The sequence below is a fragment of the Delphinus delphis genome, chromosome 8 (genome assembly GCF_949987515.2).
Source record: "Delphinus delphis chromosome 8, mDelDel1.2, whole genome shotgun sequence".
In the NCBI taxonomy this organism is placed as follows: Eukaryota; Metazoa; Chordata; class Mammalia; order Artiodactyla; family Delphinidae; genus Delphinus; species Delphinus delphis.
This window is the reverse complement of record NC_082690.1, coordinates 13218531-13242563: the sequence shown is the minus strand read 5'-3', so window position 1 is coordinate 13242563 and position 24033 is coordinate 13218531. Positions and strand designations below refer to the sequence as shown.

Below are 24033 nucleotides of genomic sequence, written 5' to 3'. Positions count from 1 at the left end.
TTCCCCAGTTAGGAAGTTCACGTTATATATAAGGAATATGATGGAGGAGTTATGATAAATATTTTGGAATGTGCTTCCCCCTCCCCTGGAAAGGTTACAGATGCCACAATGTAATAGAAATCACTGTCACCATCACGTTATCATCAGTAGTTAGGTCATTCCTTTGGTGAAGTGTCAAAATTAAAACTCGGGTATCATTAGCAAGACATAGAGGCATACGTCAGAGAATGTGAGATGGAATCCAGGAAGGTGGGCTTTTGTTTGTGGATATGCTCTAGTCTCCCGATGCGTCCAGGAAGCTGCCTTGTCCTTCTCTGGGAGGGCCTCGTGGGCTGCCTTGGGGCTTGGGTGAGGAGACTGTGTGTCCTTGGAGCTCTGTGTCCACAGCGTGCAGGGCAGATGACTGACCATGCGGTTCACCCCCCAGAAAACCCCACGGAGGCCCCCAACTGCTCCCGCTACTTCCAGTTCCCGTGCGAGAATGGGCACTGCATCCCCAACAGGTGGAAATGCGACAGGGAGAACGACTGCGGGGACTGGTCTGATGAGAAGGACTGTGCAGGTGAGGGTCCGGGGCAGCCCCATCGCTGAGACATGCCAGCGTCCTCCCACCTGTTCACACAGAATCCAGCTCTGTCTCTCTGGTGGCTGGCTTAGGCAGTGACTTTTTTGGGAGGGGCGGGGGGTAACTGTCTCTCTGAGTTCTTTGCTCTCCCCCTCCCGCTGTGAAAGCAGCCCGGTTGATTTCTCCTGTTCTGAGGGTTATGCTTTCCAGGGCACAGTGAGGACTTTAGAGCTCAGAGCCTGGCTACCCCGAGTGTGGCCTGCAGACCCACAGCTCCTTGATAGAACGGCAGCCTCTGACCCCACCCGAGGCCTCCCTCCTGACTCAGCGTTTGCGTTGTAACGAGCGCTCTGGGTGACGCATGGGCCGTGACACATTTATGTGTACGTGATACACGCCAGGGGAGCACTGGTGTGGGCGGTGTGCCCATCCCTTTCCTCCTTGGTGTTCTTGTCCCGGAGCCAGTCTCGGGAAGGTTGGCGTTAAGTTAAGCAGAACAGGGTTTATCCTCCATGGTAATTAATTCTCCCACCCACCCTGTGCATTCCGAGTCCTTCCACCAGCCTGCATGAGCCCCTGCGAAACTAACTCATCCAAATGTTAGCCCAAATCAAATCAAATAGGTAAGGTGAATCCACTCCAAAGCAGGGAAGAGAATACAGTCTGTTCTGACACCCCATCATAAATGATTTTTCACTGTTCGGAACCGTGCCTGACACCGGCCTCCCTGGGCTGGTGCAGCTAAATCTGGGACAGCCATGCTAGGTTTGGGACACATTTGGGTCTGAGATCAAGCTTCCTGTAACATTTTGGGTTTCCTTGCTTGGTGTTTTCCTCAGATTCACATATTCTTCCCTCCCCTACTCCCGGGCCCTCTACGTGTCTGCCCAATTACTACCGCTGCAGCAGTGGGGCCTGCGTGATGGACAGCTGGGTGTGTGACGGGTACCGAGATTGTGCAGACGGCTCGGACGAGGAAGGCTGCCCCTCGCCTGGTGAGTACTGCACCCGGCCCTGGCCCGTGGCACCTGCTTTAAGGAGAGGACCTCTGGGGCTACACCCTGGGCACAGCCTGGCTGAGGGCAGTATCCTGCCCTCTGGGACTCTGCTCTGTGGCCAGGCCCCTTCTCACCTCCAGAGCAGGGAGGCCCCGGGGAACTGAGAAGTCATCTTCTATCACTGCCCTCTGATCTTCCTGCAGGGAAAGGCCAGCCGCCCTGCTTTCCTCCTTGGCTGTGGTTGGGTCTCCTTTGCTTCCTCTCCACAGGAGGTTACCATGGGAATTATAGGGGAGGTGTCTGTGCGTATTAAACTCGGGGCGGCGCAGGGTACAGAACCCGAGTCTCTGGCTTGCTAGTTGGCGGCCATCCTATTAACAGAAGGGTAAGCACTGCCATCTAGTGGCTGAACACAGAGAGGCTCTGGAGGTCTGTGAGTGACCGTATTGCTGGAGGTCTTGGTGAACCGTGAGGCCGCCGCCTAGGGCACACCCTTAACTGCAGGCAGAATTGTATCCTTTCCTAAACAGCTTTCCATTTCAAACTCAGTTATAATAAAATAATAGGTCATTGCTTGCCATGGTTTACATAATTCTTTTCAGCAAACTTATAGGTCAGTAGTCTGATTTTCCTCCTTTAAGACTTGTTTTCATCCCATCTCTTCCCTGTTTAAAATCATCACTGGTTTCCACTTGTCCTTTTTGTCCAGAAGATAGACCCTAACCCCTGAGTCCTATTTTCAAGGCCCTGTTTGAGCTGATCTTTCCTTGCTTGCCATTACTTTTCACTTCTGCAAACTGCACTCCTCACCCACCCTGGACGCACCTGCTTCTTCTCTGCCTAGATTCCTCCAGTAGGGTTTTTGCCCTTATCAGACCCGACCTCGTCCCCCTACTTTCCCTCTCTGTGAAACCCACTGTCAGTCAGGGCAGACAGAAACACAGGTTTCGTAGTTAAAGGAGACCTCAGTATGTTGTCAGTATTTCTCAAAGTACAGCATGAAGCCCACCTGTAATGGAATCACTTGGGGTGTTTATAAAATTATAGAATCAGGACTTCTGCCTGGAGCCCGGGAGCTCCCCGTGTGAATGGTAGGCTGACTAAAGATTGAGGCTCCTCTTTCAGGCAGGTAGGGTTTTATTCCCCTTCTCAAGACCCACCCCCACAGAGCGTTCATTGAGTTCTTTAGCTGATGTCCACCCCTTTTCCAGTGTCATTGAACTCTGCCCTGTTGTCCTTTTGGCGCTGAACTGTGAACAGCCACATGTTGCTTCTTGGTCATTGCATGTGTATAAATCTTTCCTTTCCATAGCAATTGTGCCAGACCTCGTGTTTTAGTCTGAATCTCCCACTCTGCCTACCACAATAATAGGCAGATAGCCAGTGCCCCGTAAATGCTTCTCAGATTAAAACAAATGGAAAAAACCCTTCTGTCTCTGCCCTTTTCCCCCAAGGCCCATCTCTCTGCAGTAACTTGATTGTCCCTCTCTCAAAATTGCCTGTTGGTTACTGAAACCGAGCAGGACGTTAACCAACTCTAGCAAATTCGGACTAATTCAGTGAGCAGATTCCTGTTTAGATGCTGCGTTCAGCTTTTTTGAATTCTTTTTTTGTGTATGTTGCCCATGTAACGTTAAATTGGCATCTAGCTCTCAGATCTTATTTCTTCACTGGATATTTCTTCACTCTGAACTGGGTTCTCTGCCTCATGTCTCCCCCTTTGCGATTTATCTTCCAAGAAGCCTAATACATACTAATACGTAATTATATCCTCTCCCAGCCTGGACCCCCCTGATGGTGCCCTTACTGTCCAGGTGTGAGCGCCATGATGTGCCTTGGCCCAGTCCTCTGGCCTCATTTTTTCCCCCACTCTTCTCCACGCACTTTGTTTTAGCAGAGTGCTTCTGGGGGTTGGAGAGGCCCTTTGAAAATCCAGTTATCCAACTGTGGACTACACACAGTATCCCAAAGCTAATCATTGCTTTCTGTTGTTGTTTGCTGCCTCAGGTTATTGTATCTTTGGCTGGTGCCTCCTCCCTTTCAGCAGCCTCTTGGTGTAACTTTCCACAAGGTCACTGTATTAGGTGATTTCTCAGCTCCATTGTTTGCCTTGGAGATATTCCTTCTAAGAGGAGCTTGGCGTCTCCTATCTTGGCTGACTGTTCTCCCAGCCTGCTGCCTGTCCTTACCCTGGGGCTTCACTGCCCTCCCTGGAATTCTCTTTGCCTTTCTCCTGATTTAGATTCCCCGTTTTCCTGGACCTTGTGTCTTGCTTTTTCTTAGTTTACTCCCTTGTTTTGCTGGAGCACACCCTCTGGTAGCTTTGTCAGGTGAATATGATGATATGGTGCCCGAGGACACGGTGATGATGGCCTTCATTCAAGGTGTTTATCTCTTGAGTTTCTCTGGTTTGTGCGGGTTGTCTGGGGCACAGGTATCTTCTGGGAGGTTGTTTCTCCATCCTTAGGACTCGCTTTACTTCTCTCACGTTGCAGCTCCTTTTTCTATATCCCAGGTCTTTCCTCTTGGTTTTTAGTTTAATCCCACATTTTGGTAGAGCACATTTTCCAGAAATTTCCTGAGAAAGAGTACATGGGAGGTATATTTGAGGCCTTGCTTGTCTGAAAGTGTTTTTCTTCCGTGTTCAGACCTGATTGGTTATTGGGCTGGGTTTGGAATTCTAGGCTGTAAAAAAAAAAAAAAAAAAAAAATATATATATATATATATATATATATCTCCTTCAGAAATTTGAAGACATTCGAATTTCTGACTTGGGAAAGCAGCTCTTGGAAAATCCAAAGCCATTTTGATTTGAATCTTTTATGTGTAATCTGTTTTTACTGTCTGGAAGCTTGTAGAATCTTCCTTTTGGTACCAGTGTTGAAATTTCACAGTGCTGTACTTTGCTGTGGGTCTCTTTCTGTCTAATGTGGTGGATGGCACTGATGTCCTCTTTTATTCTGGAAATTTACATATTTTAGTTTTGGAAAATTTTCTTGAAATATCCCTTAGTATTTTCTTCTCTCTTTTCTTTTTCTTCCTGGAACTCTCGTCAGTCATATGTTGAATCTCCTGATCTAGTCCTCTTACTTTTTTAAAACTTAAAAAAAATTTTCTGTAATCTTTTCTTTTTCTACTTTCTACAAGATTTACTCACCTCTGTCTTCAAAGTGTTCAACTAAGTTTGGGCCTGAGAGAGAGAAGGATGAGATCCCTGTGTCTCGTCAACCTGCCCTCTTTCACCAGAGCTCACGTTTCTGTTCAGGTCCCCGTCGTAATTCTGAAAGCACCGAGATCTCCAACACACCCAATAGGTCGCTATTGCTGGCCAGCCCCTCAGTACTAAAAAGTGAATTTTAAAAATCTTTTCTTCTAGCAAATGTCACTGCTGCCTCCACTCCCACCCAGCTCGGGCGATGTGACCGATTTGAGTTCGAGTGCCGACAACCGAAGAAGTGTATCCCCAGCTGGAGGCGCTGTGATGGCCTTCAGGATTGCCAGGACGGCCAGGACGAGGCCAACTGCCGTGAGTCATCGACGGGGCCGTCTCCCCCAGGGAAGACTTCTAGAGGCAGGATGTCTTGTGCTTCTGCTTTGTTTCTCATAATAATAATTCTGGTATTATCTCCATTTTAGATATAGGAAAGTTAAGCTTCAAAGAGGGTCACCTCGTCAGTAACAGACTGGGGCATTTATTCAGTACTTTTTTGTACAAAATTGTGATCTTTTCATCAAACCATGTTGCAAGTTCTTGTAGGGAGGAATACTCCAAAATAACACAGAGAAATTAAATGGGGATTAGTGTAAAATCCTGCACTTATATTAAAAAGAGTGAACAAAGTGGGCCTTTGGGACATGGAAATAACAGGGCAGATTGATCCAACACTTACCATAATAATAGTAGGAACATCTGAGCCAGATAAGTATAGTAAGAAGAACATTAAACATAATTAGCAAAGAAGAAATGAAATAGGGCCTTCCTCCTGGGTGGGATTAATTCATTAATGGGTATTCTTTAAATAAGTTTCTTTAGCCTGTTTCAAATCTGCCTTATACATAAGGATGTTGCTTGGTTAAGATCTTAAAAATCAAGGTGTACTCTATCTACAATTTTCCTCAATCCATTAATCGGATAACCCTATCAGCAAAGGAAATGGGATTAGTGTGACATGCCTCTTCTTAGAGAAGCTGGCCCCTGAAGGCCACTACATTCTGTTCTAAGTGCCCATTAATCATTTGTTTAATAATCAGTTTAAGAATTTTTGGAGATTAATGACAGCCTTATTCCCAGTTTCTAAAAACTATGTTCTCCCTTTTAAAATATCGAGACATGGGCTTCCCTGGTGGCGCAGTGGTTGAGAGTCCGCCTGCGGATGCAGGGGACACGGGTTCGTGCCCCGGTCTGGGAAGATCCCACATGCTGAGGAGCGGCTGGGCCCGTGAGCCATGGCCGCTGAGCCTGCGTGTCCGGAGCCTGTGCTCCGCAACGGGAGAGGCCACAACAGTGAGACGCCCGCGTACCGCAAAATAAATAAATAAATAAATAAATAAATAAAAATAAAATAAATAAATAAATAAAACAAAATATTGAGACATGTTTCATAAAGAAACCTCGAGCATCCTCCAGCTTTACTGTTCAGCTGTTCTTTGATTATATTTTACCACATTGTTACCAAGTGGAGTAATTCTGCGATGGGGATCTTGGTATTTTCCGAAACAATCCCCTTCTGAGCATGGAGTCCTTCTCTGACTCTCCTGTATAAAGTCCCCATCACTCTCTTACTATTACTGTCTTTATGTTTCTTTGTAGCTCTTATCAGTATCTAAAGTAACATATTGGTTTGTTTACTCATTTGCTGTTTCTCTCAATAGAAGGTGAACTCTATGAGGGTAGGTCCTTTGTCTGTTTGACACATCACCATATCCCTAACATCTTGAATAGCAGCTGATTCATGGTAGGACCTCTGTAAATGTTCACTGGATGGATGGATGGATGAATTCCATCTTGGGCTTCTGAGACTGTTCACTAGTAGTTCTCAAACCTTTTCTAGATGTTCTAATGCAGTTTTATATGTAACCAAGCCCCCCATCCAAGCTCCCCCAGGCCAACCAATTTTTGCTCAGCAAATGACAGAACTGTATGATACAAGGATTCTCTTAAAAAACGGAATTCTGTACCTCCATCCTGGAGACATTCAGTGAAGTCTTAATCCTTCTTTCACAAGGAAACTCATCAGTTGAGGACAGCGGTTATAGTATTCTGCCCCCACCTTCCACTTCCACACCCTGTATCTTTTCATCTCTAGTAAAAGTTCCCAGGATCCTTTACGTGTTCCTCTTGACCATCCTGGTTGCTCTTGTGAGAACATTATCCAGTTTCTCTACCTACATCTCAAAGTGTGGTTTTCAGAAGTGGATGCAGTGCTTCAGATAGAAAACAGGATCACCTTGTTCTAGAACAGAAGTCTTCAGTGCTGGCCAATTCTGCTGAATCACTGTGGAGCTTGTAAATACGACACACGCCCAGTGTCGTGTTTCTGCCTCAATAGCTTTGGGGCAGGTCCTAGGAATCTGTATGTTTTAGACGTTCTCCCAGAAGACTATTAAGAACCACTGTTGTAGATTCTCTACTGTCGGATAATCACCGTGGTTTAGTGGTCTGTTTGGATTTCTTCTAGTATGGGTAGAGCCATTGTATGGAACATTGTGTGTATATTTCCATGGGGTGGGGGGCATAAGCTAGGAGGAGTCTGATTCAGAGTCCCAGTGGAGAAATTACAGTTTGAACCCAGGAAACCGAGGTAGAATCCCAATGTAAGATCTGGGCAAATTACAGTATTTCAAGTGTGTATTAGTCTCCTATGGCCACTGCAATAAATTACCACAAACTTAATGCCCTAAAATAACACACATTTATTATCTTACAGTTCTGTAGGTCAGAAATCTGATAGACATCTCACTGGCTGAAACCAAGATGAAGGCATGGCTGAGTCCTCTGAAGGCTCCAGGGCAGAATCCGTTTCCTTGCTTTTCTCAGCTTCTAGAGGCCTCCTTCCTCCATTTTCAAAGCCAGCAACATTCTGTCTCTCTGATCCTTCTTTGGTCTTCACATCTTCCTCTTTGACCACAGCTGGGAAAGGGTCTCTGCTTTTTTTTTTTTTTTTTTTTAATTTATTTATTTATTTTTGGCTGTGTTGGGTCTTCGTTTCCGTGCGAGGGCTTTCTCTAGTTGCGGCGAGCGGGGGCCACTCTTCATCGCGGTGCACGGGCCTCTCACTATCGCAGCCTCTCTTGTTGCGGGGCACAGGCTCCAGACGCGCAGGCTCAGTAGTTGAAGCTCATGGGCCCAGTTGCTACGTGGCACGTGGGATCCTCCCAGACCGGGGCTCGAACCCGTGTCCCCTGCATTGGCAGGCAGATTCTCAACCACTGCACCACCAGGGAAGGCCTGGGGTCTCTGCTTTTAAGGGTCTGTGTGATTGGATGGACCTGCCCGGGTAACCCAGGCTTAAGTCCTACGTCAAGGTCTTTACCTCAATCACATCTGCAGAGTCCCTTTCACCTTATAAGGTGACTTTAACATGTTCCAGGGATTTGAACATGGACATATTTGATGCGGAGGAGCAAGAGTAACTTTAGAACCTCTTTACTGGTGGGGTCGGGTTCTGATATAACTCTCCCTGTTCAGGGCCGAGCAGGCAGGTGTGAGTCTCTATCATGAAGGCCCAAGGTACCTGAACCAGGACCCGGTGCAGACCTACCTGGGGTGGCAGATGCGGTTTCTGTAGCCATTCTCATCTTTCTTCTTTTTAGGATCATTTGCAGTTACCTTGTCATCGCTTCCTTTTTAGAGCCTCTCATGCAGTTTAAATCTACTTTCCAAACTGGAGAGAACATCAGATGATGGTTTCTAGCCAACGAGTTGCATAACTCTTAACTCATCAGTGCTCTTTACTTGCGTTATTTCATCGTCTGCGGAAATACTTTGAAAAGCTAAACAATTAAAAAGAGTACATACAGTAGACATGCCTCTTACTATTGTGATTCATCTCATTATTATTAGTCTCACTCAAAGCAGAAATCAGAGGGTCATTGTGGACTGCAGGCTGACAACAGGAGCAGACGATTAGGAATAAGCACCGCAGAGGAAGAGCTGCACCTTGTGGATGCCTGCTCTCAGGCGTATTCCAGGTGCTTGATCTCACTGGGTCCTTGTAGACACCATAGGGATGGAGTTGTCACCCCAGTTTTATACCAGGGAACTGAACTTGGGCACTACAGGCAGACTTCGGAGGTTTTGCGGGTTCCGTTCCAGACCGCTGCAATAAAGCGAGTCACACGGATTTTTTGGTTTCCTGGTGCATACGAAAGTTATGTTTACACTATATTTTAGACTGTTAAGCGTGCAATAGCATATGTTTAAAAAATAACGTACATGCCTTAATTTTAAAATAGTTTACTGCTAAAAAATGCTAACCATCACCTGCGCCTTCAGTGAGTTGTAATCTTTTTGCCACGCGTTTGTAATATCAAAGATCACTCATCACAGAGCAACATAATAAATACAGTAATAATGAAAGAGTTTGGAATAATGTGAGAATTACCAAAATGTGACACAGAGACATGAAGTGAGCAAATGCAGTTAGAAAAATGGCACTGGCTCTGCCACCAACCCTCAATGTGTTAAAAAACGCAGTTATCTGCAAAGTATGAAAAAGCTGAGCACAATAAAACGAGGTGCGCCTGAATTAAACAGTTAGCTCAGGCTCATACAGAGCGGGATGTAAACCCTGATTTGTTTGACGCCAAAGCTCTGGCCCTTCCTGAAGGCACCTTCCCCCGGTCAATGTCAAATGAAGAGGGATTAGCAAGCCAGCGTGGGGTCCCTGGCACCCCCATCCCGAGGGTCTTTTGAAGCAGAAGCTGTTGAGTTCCCTTTTCCCGAACACGAGAAACCTTTGGTGACCGTGGCCTCTCGTGTGTTGCAGCCACGCGCAGCACCCTGACCTGCACGGGCCAGGAGTTCCGGTGCGAGGACGGCGAGGCCTGCATCGTGCTCTCCGAGCGCTGCGACGGCTTCCTGGACTGCTCGGACGAGAGCGACGAGCACGCCTGCAGCGGTGAGTGTGGCCCCCCAGGACCCCGGGCTCACCCTCGGCCCTGCTGGGTAGGCCCTGAGGCTGAACCCTCTTGAGCTCTTCCTCAGTCTGAAAATGCAAAGCTCCTTGCTCACTGTTGGAGCTGCAGGTGAGGCGAGGCCCAGTCCCGCCTCTGGTGCAGCCTCCAGCCCACCTCGCCCCTCTCAGGGAAATGTTGGTCTTAGATTGGGTGTTTTTGGTTTTTTGTTCTATTTTCTTTTGCTTTAGTCCTTGTATTGGTACTTGGATCCTTTTATTTATTTATTTTTAAATATTCTTTTCCATTATGCTTTATCACAAGATATTGAATATAGTTCCCTGTGCTATACAGTAGGACCTTGTCGTTTATTCATCCTATATATAATAGTTACACCTTAGAATGGAGTGTTTTTGAGTTTAAATAATGATAATTTTAATCAAAAGATACTACTTATGAAAAATTAGGTAGTGTCTTAGAATTATGATTTGCTTAATTACAGTAGTGCATTCTGTTATACAAATAAAACAATTTAACTTGATCTTTCATAGGAGTTTTTTTAATTTTTATTTTATATTGGAGTATATTAGATTGGCTTTGGAAGGACGTCCCTCGTGTTGAGGCATCGTTGCTCCCACAGAGCGTCAGGCTTTGTGGTGGGGTGAACTCCATCCTTCTGTCTGGAATGCATTTAGCAATCATTTGGGGGCTGCTATAACAGTACCACCGACTGAGCGGCTTAGAAGCAACAGAAACTCATTTCTCACAGTTCTGGAGGCTAGAAAGTCCGAGATTGAAGCACCAGCAGATTCGGTGGTCTGGTGAGGGCCCACTTCCTGGTCCACAGACAGCTTGTCTTTTCTGTGTCCTCCCACGGTGGAAGGTGTGAGGGAGCTCTCTCGGGCCTCTTTTACAAGGACACTAATCTCATTTTCAAGGACTCCATCCTTATGACCTAATCATCTCCCAAGGGCCCCCCCCCAATACCATCACATGAGGGATGAGGTTTCAGCATATGGATTTTGGGGGACACAAACATTTCAGTCTGTAGCAGTAATGGATCCTGCCATGACATTGTCTTTGGATTTGTAGCATTCTCTGTTGAGAATCAGGTTTAAATCAGTGCAGACAAGGAGGTGAAATGCAAGGAGAAATGCCATGCTTGGAAATTTAGGAGACCTTGGGAAAGGTTATATAGGAAGGTCTGAACTCTTTTTTTTCTGGGGTGTCTTAAGATAATGGTGGTGGCCTGACCACATCACAGTAGGTCTGCCTGAAACCAAGGAACCTCTTGGGTCCTTTGAAATCCAAGATTTCTAAGATACCAATTTCTCTTTTTTCCCCTTGCTCTCTCTAGAGGAATTAAATGTATACAAAATACAGAATCTTCAGTGGACGGCTGACTTCTCTGGGGATGTAACTTTGACCTGGATGCGGCCCAAGAAAATGCCCTCTGCTTCTTGTGTGTATAACGTCTACTACAGGTGGGTCCCATCTTTGCCATGGGAGAAAATGATGTTTCTTTTGCCACTGGATGTTCCATAAACTCTGTGTGCGCACAGAGCAGCTCTTTTTTGACGTATTCAGACATCTCAGCCGCCCCATGCGGCTTTGACGTGATGCTATCTTTGTTCTCTTGGCCAGGGTGGTTGGAGAGAGCATATGGAAGACTCTGGAAACCCACAGCAATAAAACGAACACAATATTGAAAGTCTTGAAGCCAGACACCACGTATCAGGTCAAAGTCCAGGTCCAGTGTCTGAGCAAGGTGCACAGCACCAATGACTTCGTGACCCTGAGGACTCCAGAAGGATGTAAGTGCTGCAGCTTATTTTTATGGCAGGGACAGGATCTTATGTGGGATTTTCAGAGAGTTTCCCAGGATGCTCAGGAGCGTGGAAACAAAAGTACTTGTGCTTCCTATGTGGCTAAGTTTTATGGTCCTGGCTGAGTTGTTCTTACTATGTCACTTTTTTTTTTCAATACAATTCTTTTTATTGAAGTATAGTTGATTTACATTGTTTTAGGTGTACAGCAAAGTGATTCGGTTATACACATATATATATGTATTCTTTTTCAGAGTCTTTTCCGTTATAGGTTATTACAAGATATTGAATATAGTTCCCTGTGCTGTGCAGTAGGTCCTTGTTGTTTATTTATTTTATATATTGTAGTGTGTATCTGTTAATCCCAAATTCCTAATTTATCCCTCTCCCCCTCTCCTCTTTGGTAATCATACGTTTGTTTTCAGTGTCTTAAAACGATTTTTTTAATTGAAGTATAATTGACCTACAACACCATGTTAGTTGCAGGTGTATGACATAGCGATTTGATATTTCTGTAATTACAAAATGATCACCACACATAATGTTTTTCTGCCCACCATTGCCCTCTTTCTACCTCTACCTTCCGTCTCTAGGTATTTCCCAGTATTTGGTACTTAGGAGATCATCATTGTTAACGTACGAGACTCGTCAGAAGTATTGTGGGTTCATTTTAAGGAAATTTACCAAAACCCTTGGGTCATAGAGAGTTCCCTAGTTCTTCCCCCTTCACAGTAGTTGACATTGGGTGACTGTGCTGATTCCTGTGATCTCTGCTCCCCAGGTTTTGTGAACTTTTCATTTGCAGTTGCCATCAGAACCGTGTTTACATTTGGAGATGTTAATATGAACTCATGTTTATCTTAACGTGCGTGTAGATGGTTACACGTAAAATATTTCTAGATCTGTGTATGTGCACAGGTTAGTACACAACGCATATTTTTTCTGCTTTGTCAACTGAGAAGGCCCAGAAAAACTTTATCATTCAGATTTAGGTTTCTAATGCCTTCTTCAATAAGAGGACACAGGGCTCTTTGAAGAAATGGCCAAATCCAGGCCTGGGGCAGGAGATCTGTAAGATAAGCCTGGAGCATCTGGTAGTGCCAGAGTGTAAGGAAGTGCTTACTAAGTGAAGTAAGTCAGAAAGAGAAAGACACATATCATATGCTATCACTTATATATGGAATCTAGAAAAGTGATACAAACAAACTTATTTACAAAACAGAAATAGACTCACAGACATAGAAAACAAACATATAGTTACCAAAGGGAAATTGGGGGGAGGGTAAATTAGGAGGTTGGAATTAATAGATGCACACTACTAGATATAAAATAGATAAACAACAAGGACCTACTGTATGGCACAGGGAACTATGCTCAATATACAGTGGAAAAGAATCTGAAAAAGAATATATATAAACTGAATCACTTTGCGGTGCACCTGAAACTAAAACAACGTTGTAAATTAACTATACTTCAATTCAAAAGAAGAAAAAAGAAATTAAGGAAGTGCTGAACAAAACACACAAAAAAGAATCTATGAGTTATGACTTTGTTAGAATAACATTTGTTCAGTAGAGCAGAGAGAGTGCCAGAGAGTCAGCAGAAGCCCACCAGGGAAAGTGAAATAGAGAAGTTTATTACTTCCAGGTTCTGAAGGCGGTATACGCGTACCTCAAGGGGCCACGCAGGAGGTCAAGGCAGGGTGCAGGCAGAGAGCAGCGGGACCTGGGGCACACGCCTTTTTTAGGATTTGTGGGTGGAGTGCTGTGGAGTTGCTGGGCTAGGGCTGGTTTGGCCAATTCACACCAAAAAAGGGGGGTTTTGGTAAACTTCTTGGGAGTCTTACCTAAGGAGCACAAGGGAGAAGGCCCTGGGAGGTGGGGAGACTTTATCACAGGGGCCCTTGGGGAAGTCACGTTAGGGATTTGCTTGTGACTCTTTGGGCTGTGATCCAGGGCTTGCTTGGGGGCTAGTGTCAATTTAAGGCCCCCTTAGCCTATTTGTCTAAATAAAATGGATGCTGAGACAGCAATACCATGGGCTAGCTTAGCTAAACTCTAAGTGGAACCATTTTTGAAATATCCCATTCGTTGATCTTCTTTCCACAGGTGGTAGCTGAGTCCCTACTACTGCTCAGGAATTAGGTTAGACACTGGAGAATCAGATGAATAAGGCACAGTGCCTGCCCTCCAAGGGCTTGCAGGCCATGGCTTGTTGATGAACATTCACTGTATTCACTTGCTGAGGCTGCCATAACGAGGTACCCCAGATAGGGTGGCTTAAACCACAGGCATTTATTTTCTTCCAGTTCTGGAGGCTGGGAGTCCAAGGTCAAGGGTTGGTTTCATTCTGAGGCCTCCTTGGCCGTCTTCACGTGGTTTGCCCTCTGTGCGTGTCTGTGTCCTAATTTCCTCTTCTTATAGGGACACCAGTCATATTGGGTAAGGGGCAATGACCTCATTTTAACTTAATGACTTTTTTTAAGACCTTATTTCCAAATACACATTCTGCGGTACTGGGGGTTAAGACTTCCACACCTGAATTCGGGGTTGGAGGTGATACAGTTCAACCCTTAATATTCATCTTTGGCAGATTATCAACATGAATAACTACTGTGCAGTCAAAATGAAGTTTGACTGGAAAGCACTGTAACTGGTTTCTGTGTGGTTTCTAATTGGCCTCTGAAGGCAGTCACAAAAGGGGAGATCCCGAAAGGTCTCAGAAATGCCAGCAGTGAAGTTATTAAGGAACCTACTTTGAAGGGGGTCCCTTCATTTGAATCTAGAAGTTCTGTGCTATTAGAAAGTAACGCTTGGGACTTCCCTGGCGGTCCAGTGGTTAAGACCCCGGGCTGCCACTGCAGGGATCATGGGTTTGCTCTCTGGTCGGGGAACTAAGATCCTGTACGCTGCGCGGCGTGACCAAAAAAAAAGAGAGAAAGTAAGCTTTATTTCTTTGTAGCCACACCAGTGGTTCTCTGGTTGTACGAGAGTTCAGGACAGCAGATGCCGTCCTTGACAATTAAGATCTCAGCATCAAAGCCCAGGGCCAGTGGTGACTTAGCCCGCCCACGTGATTCTATCCTGCAGCCCTTGTGAGCCCCCGGCCTGCATCAGACTCGCTGAGCCGTGGTCTGATACGTGCAGTCATTAGATGTGTGATGAGTGCAAGCAGGCCTTGCATTCCGGAAGAGAAGAAAGGTGTTCTGTCAGCTGACAGCGCTTTCTAGCAGATAGGTCCCACTGCCAGCTCTGGATTCTTTCTCGTACGAGTTTTAAGCTCAGGGAAATTCCTCCAGTTGATGAGTATGCAGATGGATTTTAACCCTGAGTTGCCTCTTTTCCAGTGCCAGACGCCCCTCAGAACCTCCAGCTGTCGCTCCACAGGGAAGTGGAAGGAGTGATCGTGGGCCGCTGGGCCCCTCCCACCCACAGCCACGGCCTCATTCGGGAGTACATCGTAAGTCCCTCTGGCAGCGGGCTGTGCGCGGGTGAGAGCAGGAGATTGCCGGGGCTGGGAGAGCAGAAGCATGTTCTGTGTGACAAGGACGTGGTTTGCTGTCGCCTTGTAAATTATCATCCATCCTCTGGAACGTTTTGCATCTCACCTTCCCCTCTCTCCGCCTGCCTCCTTGCAAGATGTCGGGATGCCCAGACCTTTGGTTACCTGTCCATAGTATTTTTTTTCTCCTCACTTCAGGTAGAGTACAGCAGGAGTGGTTCCAAGATGTGGGCCTCCCAGAGAGCTCTTAGCAACTTGACAGAAATAAGGAACCTGCTGGTCAACGCTCAGTACACTGTCAGAGTGAGTGTTCACACGCGTTTTAGCCGTCCAGGTGGTCTTGGAACATGGGGAGCTGGTTGGCCTTTCATGAGAACTCCGTGCCTACCTTTGTGAGATGCTTACTCGTGGTGTGCTCAATACCCAACCTGTTGCTCTGGAAGCTTGTCATTTCTTTCAGTCTCGTAAACCAAGGCCACAGAGAACTTGAAATCAGACTTTGCTCAGATAACCAACAACCGATGGTAATGCAGCTTTACCTGCTTTTAACCCAGACATTCTGCTAGTGCTTTAGCTCCAATTACTTTTGCACCCACCTCTTTTCTGCTTATTTTTAGCTGCAGGGAGATGCAGAGCTATGATAAGTAACATTTATAAAATGATATTGTGGGGTTCTTATGAAATATATTATCAACATCTTCAGTAGAAAAGAGATTTTGTGCAAAACATGTTTTGAGACCATGAAGTGTATACACAGACTCCCTCATAATTTCAGTGCTATCACAATTCCCTTTACCCAGGTTCCCTCCCGTTGTCTCTTTCCCTGTCTTATTTCAGTTGCTGGGGCCTCTGACTCTCCTGAATCCCTCTGTGTATAATTTCTTCCACCCTTATAGCCAAAGCCTCACCACTTTCGCTCACTCGGGATTCTTACTGTGTGGTATGTTGCCTGTATTTCATACTAATTTGCACTCTGATTTGAAAGGTGGCTGCAGTGACCAGTCGGGGAATAGGAAACTGGAGCGATTCTAAATCCATTACCACCATAAAAGGAAAAGGTAAGTGATTCCAGCATCTGCAGATTTCGAGAAGATAGAATAACCCTTTGGAAATAACTTTCAGTGTGACTGGAAAATGAAGAAGCAGAGATCAGGAAACTTCACACAGCCTCCCTCTCCCCGATACACGCACTTTTGTGGGCGTCTCCATAGTGCTTTACACACGAAGTTTTTGGGGGCAACTGTTGAAGGTATTCCTCCTTCTAGAACTGAGCATTTGTTATAATAAAAACATACAAAGGGATTTCCAGAGGCCTTCATGCCCTTGTTCTCAGGCACAGTATCAAAAATAGAAGGAGTCCTTCCTTCCCAGCCGAGATAAAGATGATCTCGTCCATGTGTAGTTGTGGTGTTTTTAAGAGAGTGCCGTGCTGACACTTGTTACTGCCCCAGGGGCACCGAACGACGATGCTTAGGTGGTAGTTTTCTAGCGCTCGAGCTGATCGGAGTCATAGCTTACGACTTGCCACGGACCTGCTCTGCATACACCAGCTCATCTCGTTGAACCCTCAGAACAACTATAAGAACAGATAAGGGACTGGAAAGATTATGTCTCTTGCACGCAGTCAGTCAAGTGACAGAGCTGGGATTGGAACCTGATCTCCTGAGTCCAGAGCCTGTGCCCTGAACCACTGTACCACCTGCTTGCCGGGAGGGGCTCCTTGCCTTGCACACGTGCCTCGAGGGTAGTGTCGGGTAGGAGCTGATGAAATAGTGGATGAGTGAGTGAATTGAAGCAAGTGAAATGAAGGCTCTGACACTCTATGGGAGACAGTCCAGCTCGTCTTCCTGATTGTAGCTTTGGCGCTTGGGGCTTTCGTCTTTGGATTGGCGGGCGTTAAAGCCAGAAGTGTCGCCTGGAACGTGCTTGGGGGATTATACTTTAATCTGAGCCTGTGAGAAATAGGCTCTGGGTCATGGAGAGTCACTGTCAGGTCGCCTGTGAAATATGGTGTCATTGAGATCAGGACAGGGGCAGCTAAACTTAGTGAAGCCAGCCAGTCTGTGGAGCAGGGAGTGTGTGGGTATTGGAAAAAGTGTACCGAGTTCACACTCCCCGAGAGTTTTGATTGTGGTATTATTTTCCTCTACAAAGTCAGTCAGAACAGACTGACCATACATACTGAAAAGGAGGGACATTGGAAGGTCATCAAAAGAACAGGTAGTACCTTGAATTCCTCATCGTAAGTCACACCTGCATTTGAAAATCTCAGTGGGTGGTCGCTTCTCTTTAACTTCCTTAATATGATTTTGAGGATGAACCCCAACTCCTCATATGTGTGTCGGTGAGGGCATGTGTTAGGCAACTGTGTGCCAAGTCAAAAAGTGTGAGTTGTGATCTATCTGTGACCTCGTGTCCTAATAAGGTACAAAACAGTGGTGGCGTCACCCAGAATCACCACCTTCATTAGTGAACGCAGTGGATTAATTATAACAGCAGTGAGAAAAGGCACCTTATTTTGAGCACTGTGCGGGTTGTTTTACGTGAACTGATCTCTCTTAATCCTTATCAACCCTGTGAGTATTCTTATGCTCATTTTGTAGCTGAGGGAACTGGGATCTGGAGAGGATCGTGATCTGTCCCCAGCCACCACGATCATAACCCAGGTCAGCTTTACAGCAGCACCCGAACTATTTTGCTCTGAGCTGGCTGCCTGAAACTCCTAATATCCTTTCTTCTTCTGGTTGCTGTGTTTTCCTCGAGCCCACTTTCATTGATCATCTGGAGAGACTCCTGCAGATTTTGGTACCTCTCTTTGCCACAAAGTCTGAGGCACTCCTCTGAGTCTCTCCTGCTTTGCCAGTGTAAGAGGCATATGTGCCGAGAGTCTAATACGCACGCGGCCATTTAAATCTTACCTTCCGACGATGCTGACTGCATCCAGCGCTCCTGGGCTATGCTTGGCCGCACACTGTCAGGTTTCTGGTGGGTAGACCTTCACAGTGACCGGCATCATGCTCGGCACTTGAGCCAAGAGGGGTCTTTTCTCTCTGCCGCCCTCTCCTTGTGCCCTCAGCTCCCAGCCTGAGCTCCGATCTTTTTGGGAATGCCAGTGGCTCACCAGCTCTTTAATCTGTCGTGGGAACGGGAGAGAAGGGGAACTGTAGTTGGGTGCCAGGCCCTTGACATGCATTATTTTAGTGACTTTTCCCACCTCTGAGAAGTACAGAGGGGTCATCTCCAGGCTTCACGAGGACAGGTAACTTGCCCCAGGTCCCACGGTGCTGTGTCTCTCCAGGAATTTGAACTCCAGTGTGTGAGACTCCAGAGCCCAGATCCTTCCCGTTCTGCCACACGCGCATTTACAAGTTAGGACTTAAGATTTAGCTTGCCGTCAACCTTCCAAAAGGACTTGAGCCCTCTGGGACTTTGTTGGTGCCAATACAGGTGGCTCTCAGGGTGATCCCTGTGCCTTTCAGAACCAGGCTGAAGCTGGGTTCATGAGGGACATTTACATAATGGAACTTTTCTGCTCGACCTCATTGCCGGGATAGCTGACTGAGCCGAGGTAGTTATGTGTTCACCAGGTAACTGTGGACCTAACCTCAGCTTCAGGACAACAGTGGTAAAAGGGAAGAGTAGAAGCCGCCAAAGAAATGCCCTTTCTTCCCCGACTGAAAGGTTGTTTTGTCTCTTGAGTTGAAAACTGTTAAGTTCTGCCTTCTTCCCTTTTCATCACCTGGTTTCTCTTTTTGAATCCCTCTTTTGTTCTCAGTGATCCCACCCCCAGACATCCACATTGACAGCTATGGTGAAAATTCTCTAAGCTTTACCCTGTCCGTGGACACTGACATCAAGGTAACGTGGAAATTTCAAACCAGCGGTTGGGCGGGGCTTTACTTTGCATGGGAACCGATAGGGCAGAGGACGGGAAGATTAAGAAAAATGAATGACTTGACCCAGCAAAGCTAACATACCACACCTAGGTTGGTTCTTCCCCCCACGAAGAACAACTTGAGTCTTCACGTGTAATGATTCTGCCTCAGCCTGGTGCCTTTTTTTTTTTTTTTTTTTTACCGTATAATTAAATGGTTCACAGCTACAGTGCAAATAAAGAGTTGGTGTTAACAGAATATGTATGCCCTGTAATTTCAGCTTTATTGGATTTCCTGGTGCCGAGCGCTAATGCAGAGGTTCCCAAGAGTGAGTGTTAGGAGAGAGTCAAATACTTCGGAAGCATATCCACTTAGATCCACCTAATATTCTCCCCTTCTAGCACCTTCCTCCCCTCCGCTTGGTCCATCTGCTTGACCAACTTCACCATAATTATCCGTGTTCCTTTGGTTTCTCAAGTTGCCACACCTTTCATGGGGTTCTTTCTTGTCTGTCTCCCCTCACATCCCTCCCTGTCTGTGAAGCTGTGGTGGGAGCAACAGCCTGTGTCATTGACTGAACTACAGTTTGGTGTCATGCCTTCGGCTTCAGAGACAGCTGATGCCAGAAGTGACCTTGTGTAGACCTCGTCTCTATAGTCTTTGCTCTTGAAAACGTTTTAATTTGGTGCATTGGCCAATATTTTTAAAGACCTTTACATCAAATCTTCTGTGAGCTCAGAACTTGGAAAAGGTAGTCTTTCCTGACCCATGGATGTGTTTGCTCCCATTAGACAAAAGAGATCTAAGCAAGCCCCCTTTGTATGGACCTCTTGGCCTTGACTGCAAGGACCACCTGAGCTAAGACTGATCCTTAGTTACCGTAATCTAATTACCTTTTCAATTTTTAGCCTTTCTGCCTTTTTTTTTTTTTTTTTTGGCTGTGCCACGTGGCTTATAGGATCTTAGTTCCTGACCAGGATTGAACCCGGGCCCTCGGCAGTGAGAGCTCAGAGTCCTAACCAGTGGACCGCCAGGGAATTCCCTTCTTTCTGCCTTTTTAAATTGGTTCTTGTCCTTTTATTATTTATTAAGTTTTTTGTGTCATTGAATCTATATGTTGTATTATAAATGGTCTCACATTTGTTTTTAGAAGTAGGAGGGAGTATAAGTAGTCAATGATAGCACAAATGGAACTGGTTTAAGAATCCAAAGGACTAGCCCGTCCATTGTAAGAAGGGAGATAGATACCCGAGGAACAACAGAAAAGATCTTCCTTTAGTGTCTGGTGAGCTCTGTGAGTGTGGACTGTTCCTGTAACGTGGCTCTTGCTCCTTGGCAGGTGAATGGCTATGTGGTGAACCTCTTCTGGGCGTTCGACACCCACAGACAGGAGAAGAGAACGATGAACTTCCGAGGAAGCATATTGTCACACAAAGGTAGCGCCCTGGAGCTGGTCGGTGTGTAAGGAGGAAGGCTAGACCGATGCTTTCCTGGAAGTAGAGCTTGTGTGGGGCGCCGGGACAGGTGGGGGGTCTTCTCTGCAGCCGTTCTGAGTGGGCAGCTGTTCTCCATTGAGGATGCTGTCAGTGACTCCTGAGTCCAGGTGAGGGATCCATTGGGTGGTTCCCCAAATCCCCTTCTAACCTGTTGTCTCTTCATGGAAGTTGGAGGCTTAAAAAGGAGGAAACACTGGAAAGAAGCCAGGTTAACCTTCTACAGATGCTTTTTGCCTCCCAAAAGAGAGAGTTCCTGGGTTTAGTTACCTGTCTCTCTTTTTACTGCCCTGGTTTGCCCCTTCTTTGCTGATACAAGGTAGCGCAGGGCCTGCTGCATAATTGGCGTTCAGTAAACATTTGTTGAACGAATGGACCAACAGACTGAGCGAAGGAAGCAAGGAGACAAGGAAGGAAGAGGGTCCAGTTCCTCTTGTATCTGTACAGATAGTGAGTCTCAATTAAAATCCTCATATCTGAAGATGAACTAAAGGAAGGATTTTAATTTGTTTCTAAGACAAAACCTTCATTGGCCAAGGCTGCTTGTGAATGTTGAAGAGGACATGGGAGCTTCTACTCTTCCCTTATACTCTGTTTGCAAAGTACTTTCAATCCTAGCAGGCGTTCTGTTATACACAGTATATTTTTTTGGCGGGAGGGAACCGAAGGCTGCCTAAGGAGGCTGTGCAGGAGTATAGCTAACATTGAGCACTGACTGTATACAGGCATTTACCCAGGCACTCTGTGTGTGGTGTTTTACAGAACACCTCCAGAACAGTGTGGTGGGAGCTACTCATTTTATGGACGAGAAAACAAGGTTCAGGGACTGAGTGACTCCCTCAGAAGGTGGCAGAGCCACGATGGGAATCCACGCCTCTCTCATTCCAAAGGCTGTGGTCTCATCGCCTCGACATTACACCAATAGAAATTGGCAGAGTCGGGAGCAAAAGAAGTCTTACCAGCCTTTGCCTGAAACACACGAAGGGCTTGCTCCATGCCAGGCGTCATGCCGACCACTTTAGAGGAATTTTCTTTTTTTGTTCCCTGCAACAGCCAGCTGGTATAAGTGCTGTCACTGTCCTCCATCTTACCAACAAGGAAATGAACTGGGAGAGTTTGAATACTTCATTCTTGCTTGTACAAGTACGAAGGGTAGAGTTGGGCCTTGAACCCAAGTCCTTCCGATTCCAAAGACTGTCCTCTTAGCACACCCTCCTTTTTGTTCACTGCTCTCTTAGTTTTTAATAACATTTCCCCTAATTAGAAAGGGGGCACTTGTTTATTACAGAAAATTTAGAAAACAAAAAAGGTACAATCGAATTTTTAATTTCCTATCATTTCACTTCCCAGGGAAACCACTTTTACATTTTGGGTGGTTCTAAGTTAATACTTTTCCTCCTCATTGATTTCTTTGTATCTTCTTAAATAAAATTTGAATAATACTGTATGGAATTTTATATCCTGCCTTCTTCACTGAATGTAAATAACAGAATTTTCTAGTTTCATTATATATTCTTGGAAACAGCCTTTAGTGGCCGCGTAATAGTTCATGGAATGCACGTGAAGCTCATGGACGCACATTATTTAACTATTGCCTTGTTGCCAGGCAGTCAGATGATTATACTTTTTTTCTGCCATAACAAACGCTGTGACAGACATCCTGGCTGCACAAATTTTGGGATCCCTCTCATTTAACTGCACTGAAGGTTATGAAGGATGTCAAGACAAGGCCAAATGGCTCTCCAGGAGGGTCGTACCAATTTATATCCCCAGATAGGCAGCTTTCAAAGGGATTTTCCCATGCCCATGCAGTGTGTTGCTTGCAGTAGTCATTAATAAATCACGCCGAGTGAATCTGTAAAGTAATAAAAATTCTACAGCATGTGGGGCTCACTTAAATGGAGAGATGACATTAAAAAACATAGGGTGTGCGTATAAAGATATGTATTCCTGACTGCTGCCCCCAGCCCTTTGTCCCTGTTTCCCCAGTGGGCAACCTGACAGCTCATACAACCTACGAGATTTCTGCCTGGGCCAAGACTGACTTGGGGGACAGTCCTCTGGCATTTGAGCATGTCACGACCAGAGGAGTCCGCCCACCCGCCCCGAGCCTCAAAGCCAAGGCCGTCAATCAGACGGCGGTGGAATGCACCTGGACCGGCCCCAGGAATGTGGTAAGTCAGCCAGGATGACCCTTGCAGAGCACGGATGGACTGTCGCCTGGCACTAGGCCACAAGACACCCCCAGGGCTTCCCCCTCTGTTGCTGTTGTTTTTCTTCTCACCCCAGACACAAGCTGCCCTTGTAGTCAGTTCTGGATTACCTTCTAGAGGCGCCTGACATCCTGCCTCAGCCTCCCTTTCTGCATCCTGGCCTGGCATCCAAGACGAAGAGCCCCCTGCTGTTTGCTGAATAGACCTAGTTTGAGGAGGGGGGCACATTCCCGAGCTGGGAGTCTCACCTAGGGATGGGTGAGAAGTCGCCTGCAGGACAATGAGTATGCGCCTGAGGACCGTGCCTCAGGCTCCTCTAGCCCCTCCTCACCTAGGGGATCCCCCGCCCACAGGTTGCTTTCTCTGTCCCCCCAAACATGCCCCACCCCAGTTCATTCCAGGATGCTGGCTCTACTTGTATATAGGCCTTTTGTTTTCATGTATGCATTTTGACTCACTGGAATTAGATCTGCGCTCTTCTTTTTTTTTCTTTCGCGGTACGCGGGCCTCTCACTGTTGTGGCCTCTCCCGTTGCGGAGCACAGGCTCCGGACGCGCAGGCTCAGCGGCCATGGCTCACGGGCCCAGCCGCTCCGCGGCATGTGGGATCTTCCCGGACCGGGGCACGAACCCGTGTCCCCTGCATCGGCAGGCGGACTCTCAACCACTGCGCCACCAGGGAAGCCCTGCGCTTCCTTTTGAGCCTGGCTTTGATTTCCCGCCTTCCACAGTGTGCACCTCCTTTGCTTTCAGGTGCACCCTCGCAAGCCTCTCATCATGCCCCTCTTGCCTCTGCGCCAGGGCGTCTGCTCTCTCTTCCCTGGAGTCCTTCCTGCTCCTGCTGCTGTGTAGTCAACTCCTAGCTCTTCTACTGGATCTCTTTCCCTTACCAACTCCTAAACCTTTAGAGTTGATGCCACGCAGCATAACGTTTCATTAGATACTACGTATCCGATTTGATATCTTCTGTCCACTCTCATCTCCCTGAGTAGTTTGTAAGTTCTTGAAGGGAAGGATTGTTTTCTGGGTTTTCCAAATGGAAAAGCATATGGAACTAAATCTGTAATTGAGCCTTAGTGAATCCTCAGTGGCTGGTGAGGAGGAATTGGCATGAGTCTTGTCTTCTGAGAGCATCCCCAGTGTGCATCGGGGGCAGGACTGGTTCGTGGGGAAAGAACCAAGGTTTGCAAGTAATTAATTGTCTGTGAGATCAGCCGTGAAGGAGGAGGGAGAGGTAGGAGTTAACGGAGCACCCACTGTGTGCCAGGCACGATGCCCACCCTTCATCCGTGGTCTCGCACTTAGTCCTCTCATCAGCTCTGTGGGGTAAATGTTCCTTCTCTACCAGTGAGGAGACCATGGCTCAGAGGGGGTGAAGTAACTGGCCAAAGTCGAGGGTTAGTAAGCAACAGGCTGAGTTAGAGCTCAGGTCCAGCTAATTTAACAG

The 24033-nt window shown here is 46.5% G+C and overlaps 1 protein-coding gene across 1 annotated transcript in view; it reads left to right on the top strand.

Annotated features, from left to right (window-relative positions):
• Positions 1 to 24033, top strand: part of SORL1 (sortilin related receptor 1) — a 160010-nt gene that overhangs the window by 119404 nt on the left and 16573 nt on the right. Inside the window, exons 30-41 of the mRNA XM_060017766.1 lie at positions 428 to 562; positions 1405 to 1560; positions 4941 to 5090; positions 9553 to 9684; positions 11037 to 11163; positions 11324 to 11493; positions 14852 to 14964; positions 15205 to 15309; positions 15992 to 16064; positions 18782 to 18864; positions 20221 to 20317; positions 22364 to 22548. Coding sequence (XP_059873749.1) covers positions 428 to 562; positions 1405 to 1560; positions 4941 to 5090; positions 9553 to 9684; positions 11037 to 11163; positions 11324 to 11493; positions 14852 to 14964; positions 15205 to 15309; positions 15992 to 16064; positions 18782 to 18864; positions 20221 to 20317; positions 22364 to 22548 — 1526 coding nt within the window. The remainder of the gene's footprint in view (positions 1 to 427; positions 563 to 1404; positions 1561 to 4940; positions 5091 to 9552; positions 9685 to 11036; positions 11164 to 11323; positions 11494 to 14851; positions 14965 to 15204; positions 15310 to 15991; positions 16065 to 18781; positions 18865 to 20220; positions 20318 to 22363; positions 22549 to 24033) is intronic.